General features: G+C 56.1%; 2 protein-coding genes across 7 annotated transcripts in view; one reads left to right on the top strand and one right to left on the bottom strand.

Moving 5' to 3' along the window:
- The first annotated feature begins 367 nt into the window (after positions 1-367).
- HIC1 (HIC ZBTB transcriptional repressor 1) lies at positions 368-4969 on the top strand. Its single transcript, XM_035299386.3, has 2 exons — positions 368-503; positions 1948-4969. The coding sequence occupies exon 2, from the start codon at positions 1968-1970 to the stop codon at positions 4107-4109; it is 2142 nt and encodes a 713-aa protein (XP_035155277.1). The 5' UTR covers positions 368-503; positions 1948-1967; the 3' UTR covers positions 4110-4969.
- A 123-nt stretch (positions 4970-5092) lies between these two features.
- Positions 5093-27872, bottom strand: part of SMG6 (SMG6 nonsense mediated mRNA decay factor) — a 236877-nt gene continuing 214097 nt past the window's right edge. For all 6 annotated transcript variants that reach the window (XM_002747809.7, XM_054255590.2, XM_035299378.3 and 3 more), the window contains 5 exons: positions 25746-25892; positions 13586-13739; positions 10454-10665; positions 10046-10127; positions 5093-6822 (listed from right to left, as the gene is read on the bottom strand). In XM_002747809.7, coding sequence (XP_002747855.4) covers positions 6692-6822; positions 10046-10127; positions 10454-10665; positions 13586-13739; positions 25746-25892 — 726 coding nt within the window. In that variant the 3' untranslated portion in view covers positions 5093-6691. The remainder of the gene's footprint in view (positions 6823-10045; positions 10128-10453; positions 10666-13585; positions 13740-25745; positions 25893-27872) is intronic.

Genomic DNA, 27872 nt, shown 5'->3' with positions numbered 1-27872 from the left:
GCTTAGGATAACCTCTCCCCTCCCACCAGAGTCCCGTCATTGCGGGCAGGGCTTTTCCGAACTGGGGCTGTGTATATAGAAATACGTACATGGGAGCGTTCAGCTCAAAGCCCAGGGTTTCCAGGGCTCACGTGTCCGGTGTCGGGATGCCAAATGGGCACGTGTGGGAGGGCGTGCCTGCGGATGGGGCGCGGTGGGCCCCTCCCCGTCGCTCAGCATCTGTGCGTCTCCAGCCCAGGTGCGCGGGAGGAAGGCAGCGGCTTGGCCCGCAGAGCCCCGCGCGCCCGCGAGGTGGCGCCATAGCCGCAGCGGCGCCTGCCGGCCCGGGCCGCTCCAGATAAGAGTGTGCGGAAAGCGCGGCGGGGCTGAGACGCGACCAGGACGCGGGGAGGACGCACCAGCAGGACAGACCGACCGGGGGCCCGGCGGGCGGAGGGCAGCGCAGCCACGTCCTCCCTGGATCCGCCGGCAGCCGGGCCCGGGGCTTTCGACATGCCCCCCAGGTGGGTCCTCGAGCCGGGGACCGGGAGGGACCGGGGCCCGGGACAGCCCGGTCCTCGCGCGTCGCCGCCTCGGGCGCATCCTCTGGCGCGGGCAGCCCATCGCGGGCTGGCGGCTAGCGCTCAGGGCTCCGGGTGTCGTCCCTGTCGGACTCGGGACCGCCTGGCCGCCGCTCCGCTCCGGGTTCACGGAGGGGTCAGCTGCCCGGGGCCGGCTCTGCCCGCACATGGGCTGCAGAGGCGAGGGGAAGGGAAGGGGAGCCGGCGGGCGGGGCTGGCAGGGGCGCTGCCCTGGCACAGCTCGGGGCCTGGCAGTGGCGGGTGGGACACCGGCTAGGAGCTGCCAACGCCGCGGGGAGGGGATCCCGGCTCGCCGGGGCCACAGGTAACGGGCCGCGGAGCCCCGCGGGCCAGGAGGGGAACGGGGACGGACAGGCGAGCGAGCCGCAGGGCAGCGGACTCGGGGCTCGGCCCCGGGATCTGCCGCCGGAATTGAAGGCCGCGAGGAAGAGCTGCGAGCCGGGGGCCTAGGGCCGGCGCGCTCCTCCCGCCTTGTCTGCAGTTGGAAAACTTTTCCCCAAGTTTGGGGTGGCGGAGTTCCGGGGGAGAAGGGGCCGGTGGAGCCGCGGAGGGAGGCGCCAGGCCCGCGCGTGTAGGGCCCAGGCCGAGGCCGGGACGCGGGTGGGGCGCAGGCCCGGGTCAGGGCCGCAGCCGGCTGTGCGCAGTGCCCGCCCGGGGCGCTGCCCCCTCCCTCCCCTGGGAGCTGCGTGGCTCCCCCCGCCCCCCCACCTGCTTCCTGCCTCAGCCTCCTGCCCCGATATAACGCCCTCCCCGCGCCGGGCCGGGCCTTCGCGCTCTGCCTGCCGCGGCAGCTGCTGCCTCCGCTCCCCACGCGGCCTCTGCCCGGGCCCCGACCGAGGGTTGACAGCCCCTGGCCAGGGCGGCGCCAGGGCGGGCATCGCACTCCCCTCCTCCGTATCACTTCCACTAGCTGGGGCAACTTCTCCCGAGGCGGGAGGCGCTCGCTGCCCGGCTCCCTTTCTCCCTACTTGGGCAAACTTCTCCGCCCTAAATGACTTTTCCCGAAGCGGACATTTTACTTAAATCGGGTAACTGTCTCCCAGAGGGTCACTTCGCCCTAACAGTTCTCTCCTCGGAAGCCCCAGCGCCCAGCCGGGTGCCCCGCGGCGTCTGGGCCTTGGGCGTGCAGGTCGGCCTGGCCTCCCCTCCGCCCTCCGCCGGCGGTCGCTCTGGTCTTGCTCTTTCTCCCGGTCCGGGTGGGCAGGCCTGGGCTCCCACTGCAGAGGGCGGCGGGTCCTCGCCGGTGCCCAGGCCGCAGTGCTGATGCCCCCGCTCAGCTGAGGAAGGGAAGTGGAAAGAGACGTGCCGGGCTGGGGCCAGGCGGCCACCGCCGCACGCTCTCACCGGCCAGTGTGTGTCCCCGCAGGAGAGTGTGCTGGGCAGACGATGCTGGACACGATGGAGGCGCCCGGACACTCCCGGCAGCTGCTACTGCAGCTCAACAGCCAGCGCACCAAAGGCTTCTTGTGCGACGTGATCATCGTGGTGCAGAACGCCCTCTTCCGCGCGCACAAGAACGTGCTGGCCGCCAGCAGCGCCTACCTCAAGTCCCTGGTGGTGCACGATAACCTGCTCAACTTGGACCATGACATGGTGAGCCCGGCCGTGTTCCGCCTGGTGCTGGACTTTATCTACACCGGCCGCCTGGCTGACGGCGCGGAGGAGGCGGCGGCGGCGGCCGTGGCCCCGGGGGCCGAGCCGAGCCTGGGCGCTGTGCTGGCCGCCGCCAGCTACCTGCAGATCCCCGACCTCGTGGCTCTGTGCAAGAAACGCCTCAAGCGCCACGGCAAGTACTGCCACCTGCGGGGTGGCGGCGGCGGCGGCGGCGGCTACGCGCCCTACGGCCGGCCAGGCAGGGGCCTGCGGGCCGCCACGCCGGTCATCCAGACCTGCTACCCGTCCCCGGCCGGGCCTCCGCCGCCGCCCGCCGCGGAGCCGCCCCCGGGCCCCGAGGCCGCCGTCAACACGCACTGCGCCGAGCTGTATGCCTCGGGGCCCGGCCCGGCCGCCGCCCTCTGTGTCTCGGAGCGCCGCTGCTCCCCTCTGTGCGGCCTGGACCTGTCCAAAAAGAGCCCCCCAGGCTCCGCGGCGCCAGAGCGGCCGCTGGCTGAGCGCGAGCTGCCCCCGCGCCCGGACAGCCCTCCCAGCGCCGGTCCCGCCGCCTACAAGGAGCCGCCGCTCGTCCTGCCGCCGCTGCCGCTGCCCTTCCAGAAGCTGGAGGAGGCCGCACCGCCCTCGGACCCGTTTCGCGGCGGCAGCGGCAGCCCGGGACCCGAGCCCGCCGGCCGCCCCGACGGGACGAGTCTCCTTTACCGCTGGATGAAGCACGAGCCGGGTCTGGGTAGCTATGGCGATGAGCTGGGCCGGGAGCGCGGCTCCCCCAGCGAGCGCTGCGAAGAGCGCGGTGGGGACGCGGCCGTCTCGCCCGGGGGACCCCCGCTTGGCCTGGCGCCGCCGCCGCGCTACCCAGGCAGCCTGGACGGGCCTGGCGCAGGCGGCGACGGCGACGACTACAAGAGCAGCAGCGAGGAGACCGGCAGCAGCGAGGACCCCAGCCCGCCCGGTGGCCACCTCGAGGGCTACCCCTGCCCACACCTGGCCTACGGCGAGCCCGAGAGCTTCGGCGACAACCTGTACGTGTGCATCCCGTGTGGCAAGGGCTTCCCCAGCTCTGAGCAGCTGAACGCGCACGTGGAGGCGCACGTGGAGGAGGAGGAGGCGCTGTACGGCAGGGCCGAGGCGGCCGAAGTGGCCGCGGGGGCCGCCGGCCTCGGCCCCCCTTTTGGAGGTGGCGGGGACAAGGTCGCCGGGGCTCCGGGGGGCCTGGGAGAGCTGCTGCGGCCCTACCGCTGCGCGTCGTGCGACAAGAGCTACAAGGACCCGGCCACGCTGCGGCAGCACGAGAAGACGCACTGGCTGACCCGGCCCTACCCGTGCACCATCTGCGGGAAGAAGTTCACGCAGCGCGGGACGATGACGCGCCACATGCGCAGCCACCTGGGCCTCAAGCCCTTTGCGTGCGACGCGTGCGGCATGCGGTTCACGCGCCAGTACCGCCTCACCGAGCACATGCGCATCCACTCCGGCGAGAAGCCCTACGAGTGCCAGGTGTGCGGCGGCAAATTCGCGCAGCAACGCAACCTCATCAGCCACATGAAGATGCACGCTGTGGGGGGTGCGGCCGGCGCAGCCGGGGCGCTGGCGGGCTTGGGGGGGCTCCCCGGCGTCCCCGGCCCGGACGGCAAGGGCAAGCTCGACTTCCCCGAGGGCGTCTTCGCCGTGGCCCGCCTCACGGCCGAGCAGCTGAGCCTGAAGCAGCAGGACAAAGCGGCTGCGGCCGAGCTGCTGGCGCAGACCACGCACTTCCTGCACGACCCCAAGGTGGCGCTGGAGAGCCTCTACCCACTGGCCAAGTTCACGGCCGAGCTGGGCCTCAGTCCTGACAAAGCGGCCGAGGTGCTGAGCCAGGGCGCCCACCTGGCGGCCGGGCCCGACGGCCGGACCATCGACCGTTTCTCTCCCACCTAGTGCGCCCCTGGCCCGCCCGCCCACCCAGTCGCTGCTGCGCGGCCCGGGCCTGCACCCCGGGGGCGGCGGGGGCGGAGCGCAGGCCAACCGTGCCCAGGACAACCCCAGCCCCCACGACTGCGTCTCCGCAGTGGCGGCCCCACCTCTGGCGGCCTCACCTGGCCTCACTGCTTTGTGCCTTAGCTCGGGGGGAGGGGGGTAACCCCGGGACGGGGATGGGATGGGGTAAGGGAAATCTATATTTTTGATATCAGCTTTGACCAAAGGAGACCCCAGGCTCCTCCCCGCCTCTTCCTGTGGTTCGTTGGCCCCCTCCCCTGGCTCCGCGCTGCTCTTAGTGGGAGGGGTGTCACTTTTGGGGCACTCCTGGCCCTACCTCCGGCCCTTGCGACCACACCCATTCTCACTGTGAATCTCCCCGCTGGGGTCGGAGCGTCGGGCACAGCTGGGGAGTGGGGAGGGGACTGAGCCGGCCGGAGGGCCCCCCGCACCCCGCTCCCCCCCACCCCGGGACTGATAATGTGAAGTTCCTCATTTTGCACAAGTGGCACTAGCCCCAGGGCCAACCCTTCCTTCCTCGACCACCGAGGGCGGGGAGTTCTGGAGTCAAGAGGTTTAAGAGCCCTGGCCTACCAGCTCACCCACTCCCACGGTGCCCCCTCCCTTCCCTGGGGCCCCGGACCATATTTATTGCATGCGCCCCGGCGGCCCCCCATCCCGAGCCCAGGCTGGGCTGGGCTGGATCGCGGTCTCTTTAGCTCCCTCCTCTTTGTGTATTTCCTACCTTGTACACAGGCTCTTCCAGAGCCGCTTCCATTTTCTATACTCGAACCAAACAGCAATAAAGCAGTAACCAAGGACCCCGACCCCTGCTCTCTCTTCTGCCCTTGCACAAGGACCTAGGTGGTCGCACCTGCTGGGAGGGGCCAGAAAGGGCCACCCTCCCCTCCCGTCCCCGAAACAGATCAGCAAGAGGTCAGGTATGTTTCATAACTAAAAATTTATTAAGGAAACAAAACCAGTGCTGCAAACGGGACAGCAAGGAGAGATGGGTCTCCCTCCCAACCCCCAGTCCTCCGCCTATGGGCTGGGGAGAGGATCTTAAAGGAGAAGCCAGGGACCCTGCACTCCAAAGAGCCCCGCCATCTGAGATTCTAGGGGACTCACACCCCCAAACTATTGGCCTTGGGTTGCCAGCACAGTGCCTCTGTTTTGGCATAGTCCTGGGCCTCAGGGGGGCAAAGCTGTGCAGTCAGGCCTTGGGCTCTGGGGCATCCCCCACTGGTCCCATTAAGATTTGCCCCGGCTCCACCTAACGCACTGTTTTCCCTAAGTCCTTGTCACTGGCCCTGGGTTGGAGGAACTCATTCCTGGTAAAAAAAAAAAAAAAAAAAAAGCCTCCCCACTGAGGGACCAGCTAAAGGGGCAAGGAAAGGGCCCCTGCGTCTGTTCTGGGAAGTGAGGGCAAAGCTAGAAACCAGGTGGCAACTCTGGGTGGTGATGTTACGGCAGGCACTGGAAGGTCTCAGGGTGGGCTGCCCACACCTGGGAAGGTTCTCCCAGCACAGGAGCCGAGGGTGGAAGGCCCTGGGTGGGAAAGCTGTACTAGGTTCCTGCCACAGGGAGTAGAGGGCAGTTCAGTGAGAACCCCTATGGGAGGAACTGAGGAGAAGAAATAAAAGGGATCAGGGAGGCCAGAAGGTTCAGCTAGAAGGGGAGGAGTGTGAGGGGCAATTCTGTAGGGTGGGGTGAGGGGAGCCAAGAAGTCTGAGGACATTTCCTGAAGAGGAAGCTAGAGTGAAGGAAGGCCAGTGAGGAGAGGGTGCAGGTGGAGGCCACCCAGGGAGCATGGGCCTGGGACCAGATATCCCTTTTCTCTAGACCCATGACTGTCCAAGGGGAAACCAGTGGCAAAGTTTGAGGGACCCAGATGGATAAGGGCAGGAAGAAAAGCAGCAGGATGGGTGTGTGTTGTGCCTGGGGTGGATGGTAGAAGAGGTGGGGACCCAGGGCTGCTGTTAGGGAGACGGTGTCCAGAAGCCACTGGGGTCCATGGGCGAGTCCAGGCACAGGGAGGTGGAGAGACACACCTTGGGTACTTGCTTCCTGACATAACCAAAGCCTCTTGAACATTCAGGACAGAGATTCTGAAGAGGAAAGGGACCTGTGATTCCACTGCAGCTGATGGAAACTCGAAAACCCTTGCCCTGTTTCCACTGGAGAAAGTGGCTGTGTTCCAGGCCAGAAGGCCCCTGCAGCCTTGGGATGAAACGGGGGAGGGAGAAAGTCTGAAGGCATGGGCGGCCTATCTCGCTTGCCCAGCTGCTGCTGCTACTGCAGCCAGCCACTTCCCTGCTAAATCTTTGCAGCCCAGGAGGGTCCCAGCAGCTTCCGCCCAATCCTTGGGAGGGGCTCTGTGAGTAGTAGTTCCCCCACAGCATGGCCACGGCGTGGGTTGGAAGAGGATGGTTTATTGTCTGGGTGGATTGGTGCTCAGGCACGTGGGCATCTTCTGTGCTACACTGGGCGCCTGGTGGCCCTTCAGGAATGGTTCCAAGGGGGTGGGTCCCAGTGTGGCTCCCTCAGCCCACCTGGGCCCATGTGAGGAAGGCTGGGATGTCCCGTACAGGTACATTCCTTGTGAGTGCCTTCACACGCAGGTTCCGGTCATCCGTCAACAGCACCACCTCCCGCAGCAGCCGGATGGGCTCCTCTGTAGGCACGAGAGTGGAAGGCTGTCACTGAGGACAGGAGGCAGGGGCACGGGCTGCTCTCCTCACCCTGGAGAATGTGGTCTGGGGGTGGGGGTGCCACGCCAGCCTTTCTTGGCCCTTCCACAAGTCCTTTCTTCTACCCGGGCTCTCTCAGCCTTGGGGGCCCCCTTGCAACTGATGTAGAGAGGGCTGCACCACGCTTCTGCATTGACTCCTGCCTCCCATGCAGGACTCTTCTGACTAGTTCCTGAGGGCAGCCCAAACCCGCCAGCCTCGAGACCTGTCTCCCAGCACCCTGAACTGAGGGAGCAGAAGCAGCCCCTTGCTTTCTACTCCTCACCACACGGCTGGCCCTGGATCACAACACAGCTCTCCTCAACCCCCACTTTTAATTTTTTTTGGCAAAACCCCCACTTTTTTTTTTTAACAAGTTCTCTCCCTCTGAAAGCCAGCAGGTTGATGGTTTAGGCATCCAGAGGTAGAAAACTAAAGATGGAACAGAAAATGTATCTAGGGTTTTCCAGATGTGGGGAGAGGGGTTAACTCAAGGGAGCCCTGAGGAGAGGAGGGGGTAAGGGTCTTGGCAGAATTGTGCTACCAAGGCTTTGGCCAACTGACTGTCCCTGCTAAGTAAAAGTAATCCATGTGTGCAGGCAAAAGTCTCTAACAGTACAGGAGAGGAAAAGGGAAGAGCAGAGTTAGGATGACTACCCCAGCTCTCTGTCTCGTACCCAAGAGGAAGATCTGTGTATCCTTCCAGGTTTCTTTATGCACATTTACAAGTACATACACTTGTACGTATAAGCCTTTTTTCCTACATCATCGTGATCATATTAGCCACACTTACTCAGAGTTTATATACTTAAAATATCTTTTCTATAGTGGCACAGATAGCTTTCATTCTTTTTAGATGACTTTCTTTCTTTTTTTTTTTTTTAAGCACAATCTCCCCACTACCTCTCTTTCCCTAACTCCCTAATCTTTAACACATTGGAGAGAATTGAAGCCAGGGACAAGCACTTGCACAAGTGACATTCCTACCCTTGGCATGCCTGCCTGGGTGGCGAGTCTGCTCCTCAGTCCCAGGCTGGGCCCCTCCTGACGGAGGTCCAGCAGACAGCAGGGCACAGGAAGTGCCCTGTGGTGCTCACTGACTGCGTGGGCTGGCGGGGATGGGGACTGCAAACATCCATGTCTGACCTGAGCAGTTTCAGGCTTGCCAGCTCCAGGCAGGGAGGCTGAGCACTGGCTTTCAGCCTGGGGACGCGTTTGGAAGATTTAGGAGGGAGAGGTTTGTGGGGCTGGTGGTAAGAGAAAGGGACAGGAGGAAGGGAATGTGAAGGGTGGCAAGGGGCTGTGGTGGGCAGAGGGGAGAGGAAGGTGGCCCTGGGGAAGGGGATGCTCAAAACCTATTCAGCTGGCTGGGCAGGGCCCTCTGCAGGTGAGAGTGGGCCTGGGAGGTACTATGCAGGCCTCAGGGGGGCTCCCAGCTGGCTGGCTGTGTCTGTCACAGCCCCGCCATTCCTGCCCTGGGCCTCAGACCAGGAGCGTCCCAGGCCTTAGGTTGGCCAACCAAGGCCCGACGTTGCTGGCAGGGGTCTGCAGGGGTTTCTGTGGATACTTTGAGACATTTTTAACAATAAACATCCTCTGTTTTGACACTGGTAACTTCACTTTGTTAGAAACCAGAGGCTGTCATCTTGTCAGGCCCCATCCGCCATAATCCACATGATTTTAAAATTCAACATCGTTTACACATAAACATTTAGTGACGGTTTCTCTGTGAATCTGACAAGTTAATCTGCTAAGAATTCACACTGACAAATAAGGTTTGATTACACCAGCCACTGCTGATGTAATTCTGATGGGGTGGTCCCCAGGATGGCAATGGGTCCCTGTGGGCTATTTGGGGTGAAGTCGGGGGTGGGAGGACTAGCAGGGCCAAAGCCAAAATGTGTCTGTGCTGAGAAAGCCAGTTCTGAGTCCAGGGTGGGGCCCCGCAGCATGGAACCATACTTCCCAACAAGGCCTCTGCAGTCTTGCCTGCCCTCACTCAGGAGGTACCCTTCCAGGAAGCTCCCGGGGGCAGAACATAAGCTCCTCTGCTTGGCTCAGCCATGGCTCCTTTTTATCACCTTCATGCTCCTATCTGGTCCTAAGGTACATGACACGTAAACCCTGGGGCAGGACCCCTCCTGAGGAACAGCAGGTACAGGCTTATAACCAGCCCCTAGTAAAGAGACTCATGCAGGGGTGAGGGGCTGCATTAGTGTAGGGAGAAGAGGCAGGAGAGAGTCAACTCCTGGAGCAGCCTGAAAGCACAGGCTAGAAACAGGAGCAGAGAGGAGAGAGCAGCAGAGACAGAGAGCAAACGACAGACCACTCAGAGGTAGACAGAAACTAAACACTGAGAACCATAAGCTCTGCAGATGACACTGAGCTGGCAGGTCCTAGGAAATCCTTCCAAAAGAAAAAATGTCAGAATCCTGGGAGCCAGGAGCAGAAAACTCCCAAGTGTCACTGACCTGTGAGGGATGTGTGAAGGACAGCTTGGGGATGAGGGAGAGGTGGTCAAGCAATTGGGGAGATAACCCCAGAGTGGGCCTTTGGCCCAAAGATGAGATTGTTTCCCCAAAAAGGTCTTGAAAACTGGGTTCAGGGCTCAGTCCTCAAGCTCTCACCTACCTCCACCTTTAGCCTTCAAAGTGCTGTACCTTGTGACCAAAGAGACCAGGAAACAAAGCCCACTATTGACTGGGAAGTGCCTCTGTGCAGGCCTGAAATCTGGCACACATTCAGGGCTGAACTGAGAAGTGGGAAGGTGAGCAGATCCCTGGGGGCTATCCTGAGAGCTGCAGAGTGCTGGGTTCAGGAGACCACGGCCAGAACCAGCTACACTGAATCATAAAGACATTCTTGCTGTCAGAGGGAACTCACTGAGGACACCCAAGAAAGGAAAGAGATGCACTCTGAGTGAAAAGCCTCACTCCCTAGAGCTGGGCTCTCTGGGTTAGGCTCATCCCTAGTTGACCCAGGGTGCACCTGGCATTCCCTGGGGCTACGACAGGGAGGTCTGGCCTCAGGTGTGCATCAGCCCTGAGCACTGATTCCTTAGACTTCCCAAGCCAGAGTCAGCAGAGGAACCCTTCTCAGGGGGTGAGGATGGGTAGGCCAAGGGAGGTCAGAGGGGATGGATGATCCCAAGGCAGGGCAAAGCTGTACCTTTTCTGGTGGGCATGAAGTCCTTAGCCTTGTCTTTGCAGTAGTGGAGGCAGCAGGAGAGGATGAGATCATCGTTGTTACCCTGGAAGAAGACAGGTGTGAGAAGCACCACTGGGCAGAAGGGGGCGCCATGAGGAGGAGGAGGAGGGATGCTCTGTCTCTGGGGCCCTGGGAAGGGCCACCTCCCAGAAGCCTCCGCTCTCCCCACCCCACCGTGCCTGTTCTGGCCCTGCCTGGCCTGGTCTGGCTGTGCGGAGTGATCTGGGGATAAGGAAGTCCCTGCGCCTGGGCTCCATGCTGGCTGGCCCTCAGCTGCCGAGGCTGATGGACCTCCTTCAGCCCTTCCTTCCTGGAGACCTTGCTGTGAAAGCTGGCTGTGGGCTTTCCCTTCCCGAAGAGGGGGCTCACCAGCTGGCCAGTGATGTCCTCACTGCGGAAGGCGATGGATTCAAGTTCATTGCCACGGCTGGTCAGGGCTCGTAGGCAGGAGTCCCGACTCTCGAATCGCTGCTCAAGGAACTCAATGGACTTGCGGGCCTTTTCTTGTACCACACGGGCGTAGCCCCCAGCCCGGTGGTCTGTCTCCTGCCCCTTGGCCAGGCCGTCCAGCTCATTGATCACTGATGAGACAGAGCCCCACAAGGTATCGGCCTCAGCCATCATTTGTCCATTCACTTTCGTAGCCAGTACCTTCCCAGACCCCAGAATCCATCCTTCCCCCACAGGAGTCTTCCAATGAAACTACGGCAGGAGGAGAGCTTGTGGGGGCAAGAAGGGTCTTGAACTTTCACAGTGCTATCCCCTTTCTGTCTCCTCCTGGGCCCTGCCCTCCTCTTGGGAGGAACTTAAAGGAATTTCCTGGACCTGCTGTCCCTCTATTGCATTCCTTGGTTATGGGACCGATGTGGAAGGGCCCTCAGGAGAGGCCAGGGGATGCAGTAGCTAAAGGGAAAGGGAGGCATTCTTCCTCAACGACCTGGGCCCCCACCCATAGCAGTCGAGGGCAGTACAGTTCTGCCCCTATCCCACCAGAAGAGTGCAGGGAGGCCAACATGGAGGAAGGGACAGTCATAGCCTCATCTGCAAGGCCCTGGTAGTATTCCTCTAAACCACAACCCTGGCACATCTACCTTCCCTGATACTGCACGTGTGTGTGTCTGTGTGTGTGTGTATGTGTGTGTGCCTGTCTGCCTGCCTATGTGTCTGGGACACGGCTTCATTTTCTGGTGAAGATTCTTTCCAAAATTCCAGCCAAAAGCCTGAGGTCAAGTGGGAAATATGCACTCCTTGGGGGCTCTGGGAGAGTTTGGGGTCTGAGGCCTCTCCTTAGCACAGTGATTCATGGCTCAGGGAGCTGGTGTGAGCACGCTGTTCCATGGTGAGCCTGGCACTCACTGTCTGGGTATTCAGAGACACTTTCTGGAAAGGGCCCACGTGGGAATACACATACACACACACATACACAATGCCCATGCTTTTGGCACCCTGCAGCTGCAGTGCTCACACAACGCGTGGCTGAGGTTGGGAAGCAGTGGTAGATGGGTATATGGCACAGCAAACAGAACATCAAACAGGAAAAACTGGTATTCTATCCCAAAATCTGCTTTCCTGCTTCCAAACTAAACAGGCTTCAAAGAGGAAGCTTGTTTGTGCTTCTACACTGGGCGGGGCTTCTCAATGCTGGGGTCAGGCCTGAGGATCACAGAGCAGGTTAAAGAGCACAAGAAACAAGGGAAAGCGGTCGGCTTAACACTTTGCTGCTCTGGGCATCAGGCATGAGTGCAGCGAGGAAAGCCTCAGTCAACAGAAGTCCTCCTCTTACAGCCCCTGAGAGCGTCCAGGGACCTGCCAGGCTGAGGCCGGTGAGAGAGGCCAGCTTGTGTGGCCACAGCACAGCTGTCAGCTCTCAGCACCCTTGGGTGTCGTCTCTTTGTTCTGCATGTATCTGCTGGGTTTGCTCCCTCCACACCAAATCTGGATTTCTTAACTAAACCCTAGGCTCCTCAGGGCCAGGGCCACAGCTCTGCCTTCCACTGGATCTCTCAAGAACAAGGAGACTGAGCAGGCAGTAGGGGTACAATCAGTCCTGGTGACTCAAAACCCTGCTAGCCTGGGATGGCATCTGAGGCTCCTTCCAGCTTTCAGGGGGCTCCTGAGATGTCCACAGCCTCTTTCAGTTGTACCATTTCCTGACCATCCAGCAAAACTCTTTCCCCTGAAAACCTCCTGGGTGGGAAAGCAGAGAGACACATGATCCTGAAAGGCACCCGCCCCAGGAGCCAGGGAGGGAAAAGGGAAAGCCTGGGACACGGGATAGTTCTGCTGCTCTGCCTTGGTGACAAACTGCTCCACCGCTGAAGAACAGAGAGCCTTTCCTCAGGTCTCAGGGCCTGGATTTAAGAGGTTCTGGTCAGGCCACATGGGGAGGGGAAGGAAGACGGGGAGGGTGGAGGCAGGGAGGAGGGCTGCTTCAGTGCCAACATTCTCAGGTGGTGCTAACGTGTTTCCCACAACCCCCCAGGGTTCTGCAGCCTCTGCAGGGGCGGATGTTTCCTGCCCTTTGTTTCCACCCCCATCTGGCACTAAGACACTTGGGACTGGGAGGGAAGGCCCAATGGAACATCTTGGCATGGATGTCAAAGGTGGCTTGGCAGGCAGACTGCCAGTCTGGTGGCTTTTCCAGAGGACAAGGCTCTCAAACTTGCTTCAAGTAATAGCTGAGAGGGGACGTGCAAGTGCCGGGGCCTCTCCATCATCTCCTGGACCCTTTCCCTCCACAGAGGCCACCAGCTAGTCAAGCTATATCAGACATGAGCCCGGAGCCCACCCTGAGGCTGACCCACCACAGAGCTCCAAGAACTAAGGGTACCAAGACAGCCCGTGGAGACAGCCCGGCTGGGCCTCTTTGGCTGGAGGGTGGACAGACAAGCTAGCTGGGTCCTGAGATACTGACCCTGCACCAGCACCCAGGCCCAGACAGTGGTAAGGGCCTAAGTGGTACCTGAATCCACAGGCAGGAGCCAGGGCTTGCTCCAGAGGGCTCCTGTTGGCCTAGCCTCAGGGTGACACTGGCCAGAAGAATGCTACCTTGAACCAACAGAATGATCATGAAAAGCTACAAGACAATCAGACCAAAGGCATCTAACCACTTCAAAATCCTCCCAGCCTCCCTGCCAGACCACCCAGCAGCACTGCCGTTATCTGCCAGGGCTGAGTGTTTACCAATAACGGGAACCAGCTTTGCTGTTTTACTACAAGCTTTATAAGGATAAAAACGGGCTGGGCGCATGCAGCTTCTGGTTGCTGGGACACAGGAGTCCATTTGCTCGAGCAGTTTAAGCCATGGATCAGCCATGATCATTTGAACTGCTTTGATTATTAAACAATTTGCTCTGCCCCACGCATTCCCTACTTTCTTGCAAATCCTATGTTGCACATGCACAGCAGCGTTCTGGCCGCCTGGCCCTCCGGGCCGTGGGGTGTGTGTGCCCAGGCTGCTGTGCATGTGCAAAGCTGCTCTGCCCTTCCCACCTGACTCACCGATGAGGGGCACCACCAGGATGTACTTCCTGCTCTCCAGCAGCTGTGCCAGACTGGCCAGGTGGTCAATGAAGCCGTTGGTGTCTGGTACCAGGAACAAAGGTCTGATTTCGAGCTCCATCTGCCTCATCTGACTGTGGTCCTCCAGGACAGCCTGCAGGGATACAGAGCTGGGGATAAGCCAGAGCACAGGCCGGAGAGCAGGTGGGTGACCAGGGTCCTAGCGCTTGGTATGTTAGCACCCTGCCCTAGGAACCTCTTCCCTCCAGAGTCACAACCAGCCCCTGCCAGGCCTGAGGGAGAGGCCCAAGGGCTGGGCACAGTACTGCAAAACCAATAGAGATCAAGCGGCTCAGGGAAGGGCATGGGTAAAACCTAGCCTTGGGCTGAGAAAGGAGGTCTCTCAAAGTAAATTCAACAACGGAGAATTAGGTTCCTTAGATATGAAAGTAGTTTCACATACATTATCTAGGAAGCATATAAAGGGAGTACTCTTCAATCTAGACATGAACATGCAAACAGAATGTGTTATTTTGATTCACTTCACTGCAGAGCTAAAACAGAACAAAATATAGCCTGGGCAACAGGCTGAAACCCCGCCTCTACAAAAACAATTAGCTGGGTGTGGTGGCACACGCCTGTGGTCCCAGCTACTTGGGAGGCTGACATGGGAGAACTGCCTGAACTCTGGAGGCGGAGGTTGCAGTGAGTCAAGATCGCAACACTGCACTCCAGCCTGGGTGACAGAGCGAGACTCTGCCTCAAAAAACAAAAAACAGCAACAACAAAAAATGAAGTTAAACTCAAAGGCTATACAAAAAAGCAATACTAACAAGTAATAATACGAAATTCTCCTGCGGCAGCGGCGGAAGTCCACGTGATATGATGATGATATGATGAGTTCAGACCAACTCATGTGTCTGCAGAGAGCAGCACCGAGGCTGATCACAATTGCCGCCACCTTGCCTTGACTGGCGCAGGTTCCTCAACACTAGTCTTTTCTGTTCTCCTTCTGCTCCTCTGCCACAAATCTGTATAAGCTACACTATTATTTACTTGCTATTTTTCTTTAGACTGACTTTGTCACTTCTTTTTGCTTAGCCTCTTCAGCAATGGCCTCAGGGTACCAAGCACATCACAGCCCAGTCATCTGCTCACCAGCGCAAACTGCTATGCCAAAACGAAAAGCGGATGAAAGAACACAAGTAGAAGAGCCTCCTCTATACTTCCCACCAAGCATGGGCCCAGCGCCTGCCTCCCTGTGGCCTTTCACAGTTCTCAGGGAAGCTCCGGAGATGCACGTTTGCGAAAGCCTGATTTTCTTCTCCAACAGCCTCACGTGTGGCAGTGGCCCTTCGAGACAGGCTCTGGGTGTGTCTGTCACTACAGAACATGGCTACCACTGCACTGCTTCCTCTTCTGGGGACCTTGGCCAAGAAGCAAACTGGTCTGTTGGCATCTGCCCAGACAGCATGCTCCCCGAGCGGGAGGTAGAGGGAACCCACGAAAACCTGTCAGGGCCAGGAGAGCAGTCCCAGCCCGTCACACCCTCTCATGGCCTTCCGCCACAGAGCAACTGGTGGAGACACAGATGCAGGGGAAGTGGATGTGCGTGCCAACTGAGATGGGGCCCACAGTGCTGGGCCCTGGCCACCAACAGTCAGCAAGGAGGCTGCTCAGGTTTCACTGACAGTGACAGTAAAACTGAAAGGGCATGCCTTCAAATGATGGGGGTGGCTTCTCTGTGACCTGCCAGGGACCTCTCCCTATGAGTAAGTTGTTGCTGCCACTGCCACCACAGCTGGTGAAGGCACAGGCTACAGGACACTGGCAGGCCTGAGAAATGCAGCTAAGGAGCTCGGGCTGCTGAAGTCTTCCTACTGATCTCACTTCATAAGGGAAAGGTGCCACTACCGCTGGCTACCTTCCCATGGGACTTGGGGTCACTGACCCTCTGCACGGGGCTGCCACCTAGAGGGTGACACGCATTCCAACATCAGGTTCCTAAACCACTGTCCGCCTTTCTCCTCCTGCGGAGGGAGCATCAGCATTCTTGTTCCCTCACTCTCCCAGGCCATGTGTTCTCGGTCTAGCTCTTCTCTGCCAGGCACGCTTTTCCTGGTACCGTGGCTCTCAAATCTCTGTCTTTCTGGGTGAGCAGGGACAGAACACTTATGGCTCAGGAAGAATCGGGAGCACTGGCACCTGGAGTGACAGACTCAAGGTCCAGCTCTGCACCGCACCTCTGCCGCTGCCCCACTGCAGTCCACTCCCATCAGTTCTCCTGCCTTGAGAAATGACCGTCCAGCCCTGGTCTGACTACCAAGGAAGTAGAACTGGCTGCCATTTTTTTACCCTATGTGAACAATCAGCTCCTGAGCCCTCGTACCATCCTACCTCTACTGCTGGCAGTTAGGCAGGAGGGCCTTTGAGCCAGGTGGCCGAGGGAGCCTGGGAGCAAACAGCCCACCTGTGTGTTCTGACGGTGGGACAGAAGAAAAACCAAGGAGCAAGGCCCAGAGACCCTCTAACTTCCCCAGGTTCTTAGCTCTGGCTTCTGGCTGGAAAGGTGAATAGGCCACAGCCTTTCTGAGAGGGGTGGGGCTGAGCCACTTGAGGGTGGTCGGAGCTGTGCTGCCATTATCCGGTCCCAGGGACGCCCGCAGACAACTTCCCTTAACCTGGCTCTGCCCAGTGAGTCACCAAACAACAGCTTCCTGTTCCCCGAGTACCCTCAGGGAGGCTCAGGAGATGAGATAAAGCTGCTCGCTCTTCTCCTGGGGTACCAGTGGGCTTCTGAGGGGGGGGGTCACACCTGGATCACAAGACTGGCTCAGTCCCCTTAAAAAGAACCCATGCCGAGGAGGCCTGCGGAGTCCACAGGCACTCTTCTGCGGGTGTCTGCACTTCCGCTGTGTGTGTGCTTAGCATCTGCCCTTCCAACTTTTCCAGATTTCACCCGTCAGATTCCTGGCAGCTGTGCACGGCGCCTGTGCCGGCCGTCACGTCCCATTCCGATCTCTGGGTCGCACGGTAAGAGGAGGACACAGGATGCGCAGGGAGTGAAAAAGTGATGTCGGTGGGGAGAGTGCCAAGTCCCCATTCGCAGCCATGGGACACTTGGGGAGCAGGGGAAGCATGCCGCTGTGGAGTTCAGAGGCCGGTAGTGAGGTTTATTTTTGTTTGTATGAGTAAAAAGCTGCAGAAGCCTCTGGTGGGGGTGAGGGGGTACAGTTGGAATGCTGCGGTTCAGACAGACTGGCCCTGGCATGGAGTCAAGAGTGCTGACCCGGAAGGAGAGTTCCACAGGAACCTTCTAACTGCAGCTAACGTTAGGCCACAATGATCCCTGGATAGTGTACTTGGAACCCAAGGAAAGTACGGACCCTCTGAATTAGACTGGTGGCAATGAAGACTTAGTTGACATAAAATGTAGAAGAGAAAAATAACTTAGAAAGTTTCTGGAAGGTGATAAATAATCAGCTTTCTCTGAGGTATGGGAGTTTGCTGGAGCAAGCTGGCAGAGAGCTGGGAAAGAGCTCACACACAGTGATACCTAAGGAGTAAGCCAGCAGGCTTGGGTCGCTAGGAAAAACTCTTTTGTAGGTTAAGTTCCTTCTCTAAGGTGGACATGATTTTATGGTGCTTACTGCTGCAAGCTGAGACCCTGAGCATTACAAATAAAAGCAATTCAGTTAGCTGACACAGGAGCTGCAGCACTTGGAGAACCCAGAGAAGCAGAGCAGGACCAGGAGAAGGCCTTCTTAGGTCTTCCTTCTGCTTAGGGGGTCCCACATCAAGTGTGGCTGCTTCCTTCCCTCTACAGGGAATCATTCATCCCTGAGCCAGAGTCTTCAACAGAAATTAGAAGCTTTGTAGCACAGGAAATTTCCACATTCACATTATATGTGGAGTCCCTGACACACGTTAGTAAGTCAAGCAGTGTCAGTCTCCTTTCCTCCTTCTCAACTCTATTTTTTATTTTCTACATATCCGGAGCATAAATATCTGGGGAAACCACCAGGAAACAGAACTGGGAATGGGGAGCGGTGGAGCAGAGGACTACTGAATGTTTTGTTTTTGAGATGAAGTCTTGCTCTGATGCCAGGCTGGAGTGCAGTGGTGTGATCTCGTCTCACTGCAATCTCTGCCTCCTGGGTCAAGCGATTCTCCTGCCTCAGCCTCCTGATAGTTGGGATTACAGGCACGCAACACCACGCCTGGCTAACTTTTGTATTTTTAGTAGAGATGGGGTTTTCACCATGTTGGCCACACTGGTCTTGAACTCCTGACCTCAAGGATTCACCTGCCTTGGGCCCTCAAAGTGCCAGGATTACAGGTGTGAATCACTGTGCCCAGGCCGATTTTTTTTTTTTTTTTTTTTTTTAAAGAGACAGAGTCTCAGGCTGGGCATGGTGGCTCATGCCTGTAATCCCAACACTTTCAGAAGCTGCAGTGGGTGATCACCCGAGGTCAGGAGTTCAAGACCAGCCTGACCAACACGGTGAAACTCCATCTCCACTAAAAATACAAAAACTAGCTGGATGTGGTGGCTTATGTCTGTAATTCCAGCTACTTGGGAGGCTGAGGCAGGAGAACTGCTTGAATCGGGTAGCGGAGGTTGCCGTGAGCACTCTAGCCTGGGCAACAGAGCGAGACTCCATCTCAAAAAAAAAAAAAAAAAAAAGAGAGAGAGAGAGTCTCATCCAATATGATGAAACCCCATCTCTACTAAAAATACAAAAATTAGCTGGGCATGGTGGCACTTGCCTGTAATCCTATCACTTTGGGAGGCAAAGGTGAGCAGATCACTTGAGGTCAGGAGTTTGAGACCAGCCTGGCCAATATAGCGAAACCCAGTTTCTACTAAAAATACAAAAATCAGCTGGGCATGGTGGCACATGCTTGTAATCCCAGTTACTGCGGAGGCTGAGACAGGAGAATCACTTGAATCCAGGAGGCAGAGGTTGCAGTGAGCTGAGATCACGCCAGTGCATTCCAGCCTGGGTGACAAGAGTGAAACTCTATCGCAAAAAAAAAAAAGAGAAAGAGACAGAGTCTAACTCTGTCACCAGGCTGGAGTGCAGTGGTGTGATCACAGGTCACTGAAGCCTCAAACTAGCAGGTTCAAGTGATCCTCTTCTGCCTCAGCTTCCCAAGTAGCTGGGACTACAGGGTGCCTGCCACCATGCCTACTACTGATTTCTGTTAAAAGACTGTATATATGTATCTTAACTATGTGGATGTAAGTGAAAAATGAAAAACTGGAAATAAAATAGGAACAGCTGGTAAGCACTGGCTGGCAGTGCCCACCTCTTCTCGGGCCAGCAGAAACCAAAGGGAGCAGGTACTGAATGTGCTGGAGAAGGTGGGAAGAGGTGCCAGCCATATCCCCTGGGGCAGAAGGTCAGCATCTTCATCTGGGGGACACTGCTCATGAAAAAACTGCTGCTCAGAACCCCTTTTCTGGATGCCCAAATGTACCACAGAGCTTAATATTCTTGCTTTCTTTGAAAAAAGGGTAACTATGGTAATTTGTTTGCTATTTCCTGTTTTCTGAGGACTGATTTTATTTTCAAACTAGACTGTAAAGTGCTCAAAGGAGAATGGCTTACTTTTCTTTCCATTGTTGTACCTCGAAGACAGTCTGTCACATCAAGGGGCTTCAGGGACAGTGGACCCAATCACTGGGTCTCAGAGCTGAAGGGTGCCTAAAGATAATCTGACTGAATTTTAACTGATAATCTGTTCTCAAAGAGCCAGAGAAGTAGCCAGGCCCTTTCCCGATGGAGAGGGAGTGGAGGGGCTAAGCATGACGTGTCTCAGCTTGCTCTGAGCAGCAGCCGGAGGGCATTTCAGACAGGGGCCTGACCATTCTGTGGGAGGACATGCCCCCAGTTTTGGGGAGGCTGGAGTTGGCCTGGGTGGGAAGGGCGGATGCCCACTCTGCGGGCTGATGTGCTTTCCTGCCTTGACGTGAACGTGCCCCCGGCCTGGTAGTGTGCTGGCTCCCACCCTGTCTCCGACAGCTAGGAGCCAGGGCTGAGTGTCTGCCTTCCGCCAGCTTCCATACAGGTGTGGGGAGCTCTGTGCATACCCCATTGTTTCACAACAGCCCCCCCTAGCTGGGTGGCAGCATGAATGGATGGCAGCTAAATTTAGAGTGGAACTCCTGGGGCCACCACAAAGGAGTGACTGCATCTTCAGGAGGGCGGGTGGGTGGGAAAGGGACAGGGGAGAGAAGCTATTTTCAGAACACATGTCATTGCTGGCTACAGAGCAAGACTGTGGCCATAATGCGGATGGAAACAATAGATGTGGCCAGAGGAAGAGCCTGTTATGTTTCAGGTGGGATGTTTGCAACTGCTCAGGAAACCTGACCCCGCCCGACAGCAGCACAAATCACAGCAAAGCCTCAGAGAGGCAGTGAGGAAGCGGGGGATTCACAGGGCCAGGGCCAGTACGAGGTGCCAAGAGGCCACACCTCATGCCTGGAGGAGGATTTTCAGTGACTGCTTTGCTCTGGTGGTTTGGTTAGGAACGAAAACTTCTGTTGGTCCCAAACCATGTACCCGGCTCTGGTCTCTGAATAACTCCAAAGAATGGCAATGGGAATGAGGAGTCAGGAGAAAAGCAGCCAGGTGGGCAGAACCAACAGGAGGAGCCGTCTCAGGCAACAAGGCAAAGTGTGGGCTGAGCCGGAGAGTGTGGCCTCACAGCCCTGGGTGGGCGGACTTGGCGCCCCCCAGCATCCAGGGGCCTGCCTGGGCGCTGCGGCTCCAGCTGCACAGGCTCGGAGAGCTCCCCACACCCCTTTTCTGACCTCCAGCCGGCCTCACTCACCAGCCTCTGTGCAACGCCGGAAGCGGGGAGGGACAGGCTGCAGAGGGAGGCCAGGCCTCACCTCCCCCATCCTTGCAGAAGAGCTTAGGCCCAGGGGTCTAGGTAAGAGCAGGGAAGTGGGGGTGTGGCTACAGCCCCAGATCTCACTTGGACTTTATAGCTATCCTGGGGGCCAGGAGGATTTTTTTCAACCCCATCTTCATATCCCCTTCCCCAAACATGTGTGGTTCCTGTTTTGCTACATCTGTGAAAGGTGCTGGGAACCGGGGACTTGCCTTACACCTCTCGGTTAACACCCTGGAGACTGATGGAGTTCAGAGCAGTGTAATTTACAGCCCATCTCTCCGATCTTAATTCACTCGATGCTCCTTTCTTCCTTATTGTATTAGTGTGACCCAGGTACCTGCCAACAATAATGGCCTCTCCAGCTAGGAGCCTCTCCCCCACTCCCAGGACAATTTATACCCTTTCCTTGGATTTTCCCCCCTTAAATTAAACAAAAAGAGGAAAAATAAGAAAAGGTTAACATGGGTTGGGAGCACTGAAGCCCCCGTAGTTCTGGGCAGGAAGCCAATGGCCTGAGGGCACACATGTGTGTGCTCTCCCAGAAGGGCCTTCACCGGCCCTGTTTTACAGCCACCTCGGCACAGACTCCAGGGTTCACGCATATGGCCAGACAGATGTGTCTGGCTTACGTTCAAGGCTGGAAAATGAAGAATTATGGAAGTGAAGGGCCCCGGGCATTAAAGAGCGGGGGAAGGGAAGGGGGAATTTTTCCTCTGCTGAGAAATCCTCTTGTGGCTGTGAGGCTGGAGGAAGGAGGATGACAGGAGGCAGGGCCGCCAGCCTGGTGCACGTGGGGCCTGTTCTTAAAGGGGCCATAGCAGCCTCCTCAGAAGGAGCTGATCAGGAGAACAGGCGGCCTGGACAGGGTAACTGGAAGTCAAGTGTTCTAGAAGTCCTCCAATTCTTTTTTTTTTTTTTCTTTTTTAATAAGATGGGGTTTCACCATGATGGCCAAGCTGGTCTTGAACGCCTGACCTCAGGTGATCCACCCACCTCGGCCTCCCAAAGTGCTAGGATTACAGGCGTGAGCCACCATGCCTGGCCCTGAGACCTCCAATTCTTAAGGAGCTGCCTGTCGCTAGAGAGGCAAAGCTGACATGGAGCTCCAGAAGGGATGGCTCCTGGCAGCACATGCACCCTCGGCACCCTATACTCTGATTTGTATGGACACTCACTCATACTTCAAATCGCTTGTCAAGGACTCTGCCACACTTTATCATTGTGACTTCTTTGTTTAGTTATGTGTCCCCCAGCCATTAGCACAGTAAATACTCAATGCCACTTACTGAACTGAACTGTAGACATGGCTCCCGATTCCAAGGAGTTCACAGAACAATGTGGAAACAAGTCCAGAAATGACTGTAACATGAGACATGACAGCAATTCCACAAACCAAGTCTATCAGTGTTACAGGAACACTAAGCAGAGGGAGATGAAGCCCTCCTGGGGGAAATCAGGGGAGGCTTCCCTGGGGAAGTGGCATTTCATCTGGGGATTGTAGGAGGAATAGAATTTCAACAAGTAACAAGAAGTATGGAGCAGAAAAAGGGCACTCTGCCTTGAGGGACAACATGAACAAAAACTCAAGAGTAGAAAAGGGCAGAGCGCGTCTAGGGAGTAGAAAGGATGGTCGGTGCCCTGCCCAGGCAGGAGTGCCTCAGTGTCTAGAAGGCATTGGACATGCGCGGTGACTCATTCTGAGGCCTCATGGCAGCTCCAATGTCAGTGCTTGTGCCACCTTCACTAAAAAGCTGCTTTAGAGATGGCTTTGCTATAATGCGGTGGCTGTTCACAGGCTGGCATAGTGGTGCATGCCTGTAATCCCAGCTACTCTGGAGGCTGAGGCAGGAGAATTGCCTGAATCTAGGAGGTGGAGGTTGCAGTGAGCCGAGATCGCACCATTGCACTCCAGCCTGGGTAACAAGAGTGAAACTCAGTCTCAAAAAAAAACACCACGAGGGGCCGGGCGCGGTGGCTCACGCCTGTAATCCCAGCACTTTGGGAGGCTGAGGCAAGCGGATCACGAGGTCAAGAGATCAAGACCATCCTGGCCAACATAATGAAACCCCGTGTCTACTAAAATATAAAAAATTAGCTGGGTGTGGTGGCACGTGTCTGTAGTCCCAGCTGCTTGGGAGGCTGAGGCAGGAGAATTGCTCGAACCTGGGAGGTGGAGGTTGCAGTGAGTGGAGATCGCGCCACTGCACTCCAGCCTGGCGCCTGGAGACAGAACAAGACCCTGTCTCAAAAAAAACAAAAAAACAAACAAAAAAAACACCACGAGTACACCACGGCCTTGTACTCCTGGGCTCAAGCTGTCACCCAACCTCAGCTTCCTGAGTAGCTGGAACCCTAAACATATGCCACCGTGTCTGCCATTACTTTCATTTTATAGATGAGGGAACTGGCTCAGAAAAGGTAAATAATTTGCCCAATGTCATATAACTAATAAGGGATCACGAGGGGTGGGGCAGCGGGAGAAGACGCTGGAAACGGAAACACCAATCAAAGGGAATTGGACTTCATCTTACTGGCCCAGCAAAGGCACTGAGGATTTCTGAGCAGAGCAGTAGCTCTTTCAGGAAGAGAATGATGGAGGCAGTGCAGTGAGACAGGAGACTGGTGGGCAGATGGTAGACTACACAACTCCAGAAGGGACCACCTAGAGAATAAATGGCACCTTTGGGGGCTGTGCAACACAGGGGCCATGACTGCTACAGTCTAAGCAACTAATTGACCTGGAATAGTAGTAGTGGCAATGGAAACAGAGAGAAGAGGAGGGAATAAATGTGCGAATAAACAAGATTTAATATGAAATTAGACACTAGGAGTTAAAAGCCAGGGTGGTATTTAAGATGATGCTCTAGATGCTACCATTATTGTCACTGAATAAATTTGTTTTTTTGTTGTTGAGACAGAGTCTCACTCAGGCTGGAGTGCAATGGCGCGATCTTGGCTCCCTGCAACCTCTGTCTCCAGGGTTCAAGTGATTCTCCTGCCTCAGCCTCCTGAGTAGCTGGAACTAAAGGCACTCACCACCATGCCCGGCTAATTTTTATATTTTTAGTAGAGGCAGGGTTTCACCATGCTGGCCAGGCTGGTCTCAAACTCCTGAACTCAAGTGATCCACCTGCCTCGGCCTCCCAAAGTGCTGGGATGACAGGTGTGAGCCACCGCGCCCAGTCACTGAATACACACTTGTTGAGCACTAACTCAGTGTGCTGAGACTAGAAGAAAAACAAAGGAAGGAGGAGACCAAAAAAAGAAGGGTGGTGAGGAAGCCCAGGAGGGTGGGCTGGTGAACATTGGGAAGACCAGGGGTCATTCACTGATGCTAAAGTGAAGCTGAAGGAAAGTGGCTTCAGGGCACAAAGACACAGAGAAGTCAACTATAACATACACTGAGGTTTAATAAAGATAGGTTGTTGATTTTTTTTTTTTTTTTTAAAGAGTCTTGCTCTGTTGTCCAGGCTGGAGTACAGTGGCATGATCTCGGCTCACTGCAACCTCTGCCTCCTGGGTTCAAGAGATTCTCCTGCCTCAGCCTCCCGAGTAGCTGGGATTATAGGCGCCTGCCACCACGTCCGCTAACTTTTGTATTTTTAGTAGAAATGGCCTTTCACCATGTTGGTCAGGCTGGTCTCAAACTCCTGACCTCAAATGACCCACCCACCTCGGCCTCCCAGTGTTGGGATTATAGGCGTGAACCACCGAGTCTGGCCACACTGGTGATTTTTGACACAACAGTTTCTATAACTCTTGGGTTGAGAGTCAAGAAGTGAAGGTAGAAACAGGACTTCTGGGAAAACTGATGGCGAGGAAGAGAAGAGCCACAGAGCAAGAAAAGCAGCATGAGGATAAGCTGTTCTGAGGGCCACACACATTTACATGTAGACCCACAGCAGGGCCAGGGAGGCAGCCACACAGCAGTGGATGATGCTGGTCAGTATTACACACAGATTCCAATGGCGGCAGGGACATGGATCTGTCTACAGAATGATGGATCTCGGCCAGTGTGGCGGCTCACGCCTGTAATCCCAGCACTTTGGGAGGCCGAGGTGGGCAGATCACCTGAGGTCAGGAGTTTGAGACCAGCCTGGCCAACATGGCAAAATCCTGTCTCTACTAAAAATACAAAATTAGCCGGGCATGGTGGCACGTGCCTTTAGTCCTAGCTACTCTGGAGGTTGAGGCAAGAGAATCGCTTGAACCCGGGAGGCGGAGGTTGCAGTGAGCTGAAATCACGCGACTATACTCCAGCCTGGGCAACAGAGCGAGACTGTGTCTCAAAAAAAAAAAAAAAGATCTAGACTGGTATTCATTCTTCCTCCCTGGCCAGCGTGATTAGACAAATACCAGATAAAGGAGGCTGTTTATAGAGCACATACTAAGTGCCATGGACTATGCTAAGTGCTTTGCGTGCAGTCTCATGCCAGCCCCACAGTGACTCTAAGAGGCAGGTGCTATTAGCACCATCATTTTACAGATGAGGAAATAAGTTCTGAGAAGCTGAATAATTTGCCCTGTATTACAAACCTAGTTAGGCAACAGGGCCTAGACTGTCATCCGGTCTGCCTGATCACATGCATCCCTACAGAGGCTGAGCAGGGGGCTTGATGCTTCCCTATGCACACGGTCAGCTTTAAAGGGGGAGCATGACCGCCGCACCTTTCCTGTCTGCTCTAAGCCCTAGAGGGGGTGGGCTCACAGCACAAGGAACAGACCAGGATCCCATGAAGAAACACTTCTGGGAGTGAAGGCATGGGCCCATGAAGGCTGATGGTGGTGAAAGGTCCTGTATGGAGATTAAGTAGTTTCTCTCTGCGAGGGTGTAGAGAGTCTCCTGTCCAGAGGGGTATCCAGATAAGCAGACTGTGGCCGTGACATCCTCTCCCTGAGAAAAGGTGTTCTGAACTGAGAATCCACGGCCTCTCCAGGAATATCTGGATAAGGCTCAGGGAAACTCTGAAACCCCTCAAATTGTATGAAGGATCGTGTAAGTGTGGTATGCATGTACAGATTCTCTGAGAAGACCCTACCCCTGCCTTGGAAGCCAGGATGAGGGAGACTCAAGGCACCAAACATGCTGCCAGTATTTAGGGGTGCAATGAAACACAGGGGCAGAGCTGGAGAGGACACTGCAGGCCCCTCTTCCTTGGTGTCCTGCTCAGCTCTGCTCGCTGCCCACATCCTCTCCTGCTCCATAAGCAACCCCCATCCCGGGAACCCATGCTCCCCAGGCCAACCTCACCTGGATCTTTTCTTGACGACGCTGCTGCTCAGCTATCTTCCTGGCCAGGGCCAGCTTCTTGGCCCGAAGTTCCCTGATGTCATCCTCGCCCCCGCTGCCTTCAGCCTCTGAATCTTCCTCAAAGTCTTCAATCACGACATTCTCCTCCTTTGAGTGGTGGAGCCGACCAGGAGAAAGAGACAGAGAGCTGAGCTCGCAGCACCCATTGAACCCAACACCGCCCCTGTGGCCCCTCACCCATGCAAACTGGGACCACCCCTTGCAAAGGGGCCCCTGGTGTGTGCCTCCCTCTACTCAGGCCTAGGGAGGCGGACAGAAGCTGCCACTCTTCCCTGGAGCCGCTCTCTGTTATACTCTGGGGCTCTTCCCTCATTGAGTCACACCATAAGTCACTTGAAATCACACACATAATACCTGCATGCCTGTACTCACACTCTTTGTTCTCCCCTGTGCACACTCACAGAGTCAAACTTAATACCTATTTCCATTCTGAAGTCACCAATGATTCAAGAGGGAAACAACAAAGAAAGTTAAACCACCCAATTTAAATCTAATTCATGCTAATGATCTGATAGGAGTCAACTCTGGCCAACAGCTGGGAATTAGGCGTGGAAGTTCCCTTGCCCCAGACAGCATCAGGGACAGATGTTGCAGCTCAGCAGACCTTGCCCTGGTTTCTTTTTAAGACACAGGCTGCTAGTGGGGGGGCTTCTGGGCCCCATTACAGGAATTCACATGACATGACCTTGCTCAGCTGCCCTCCAGGACCTGGGCAGGGTAGGAGGTGGCTGGCTAGCTTAGGGAGCCTCCTGCCAGGCTGGTGGAGCACTCCCCAGGGATGGCACCTCCCTACGTGCAGCCTTAGCTCTCCGCAGCCATCACTCTCTGGGTGGTCCCAGGCTCCATTCCTTGCTTTCTTACTTTTGGCCTTGGTCAACAGAGAACATGCAGCTGCCCAAGATAGCTTCCTCTGAGAGACAGGGTTAGCATGGGTACACGGGGAATAATTTAGTAGAAGATTCCTGTTTCTAACTGGATTACAATAACGACAATGAAGACAACAGCTATCACTTACTGAGTGCTTATTCTCAGCCAGGTACTAGGCTAAGCATTTTTCATGTACTAACTCAGCTAATCCTCACAACAGCCTGTGAGATAAGATGGGTGCTATTATCATCCCTATCTTATACATGAACAAACTGAGGTTTAGAATTAAACCCCTTGCTCAAGGTCACATACCTAGTTAATGGCAGAGCAGGGCTTCAAGCCCAAGTGAATCTGACTCCAAAGTCCATGCTCTTCGCAGTAATAATGAGCCAACCCATCCCAAGTCTAGACCATAAGCTCAGACCCAGCTTCAGTGGCTTAGCATCATTAGGCCTGCTGGAGGCCCAGACCTGCTCAGTCCAGACTGCTCTCTCCTCTAACTGTCCATCTCAAGACCATATTCAGATGGGGTCTCTTGACGAAAAGGGATCAGTAAAGTGGGTGGCTGGGTAGATGACAGGGTCCACTATGTCTTGGGAACAGAATCTAGCTAGGGTGTTTTGGTAGGATCCCCAAGCAACTAAACTGTGTTCTTCTATTCATGAAGAACGATGGCTAAGGAAACATCTTTCCCAATCAGCTTAAGTGATTCAGTTCTGCAGCTGGGGGAGAAATGAAATCTGAGGATGGGACCAGAACTGTCACTATCCTAGGAGATTTCTAGGGTCTGGGGTGCTGTCCACAGTTACCATTCACCTGACACAGGCATGTTATAGTATCACAGGGCTTACCTCCAGAAAGGCCCCGGCCACAGAAAGGAGGAAAACTGTGCATATTTACTTCCTTCCTTGTTCGTGGGGTTAACATGGAACAGGATGCCTGCCTGGCCCATGGGGGAACACTGCCTTTGCCTGCTGTGACCAGGAATATACAAGGTTATCACGGGGCTTGAAGTGAGCTTGACTGAGGTCAGAAGAGGGTCAGAGAAGCTTGTCTGAGGTTCATTCAGCTCTCACAGTAAACGAGGAAGTGCAGGGTTATGAAATTACACAGACCAGGGTAAGTAGAGTTTCCCAGAGGTGACTAGCATGAAGGAACCCAGGAGCCTCGTGGGAAAAGGAAGAAGTGGGCAGCCTGGAG

Source organism: Callithrix jacchus, chromosome 5 (assembly GCF_049354715.1).
Source record: "Callithrix jacchus isolate 240 chromosome 5, calJac240_pri, whole genome shotgun sequence".
Taxonomy (NCBI): domain Eukaryota; kingdom Metazoa; phylum Chordata; class Mammalia; order Primates; family Cebidae; genus Callithrix; species Callithrix jacchus.
This window is presented reverse-complemented; position numbering and strand designations above follow the sequence as displayed.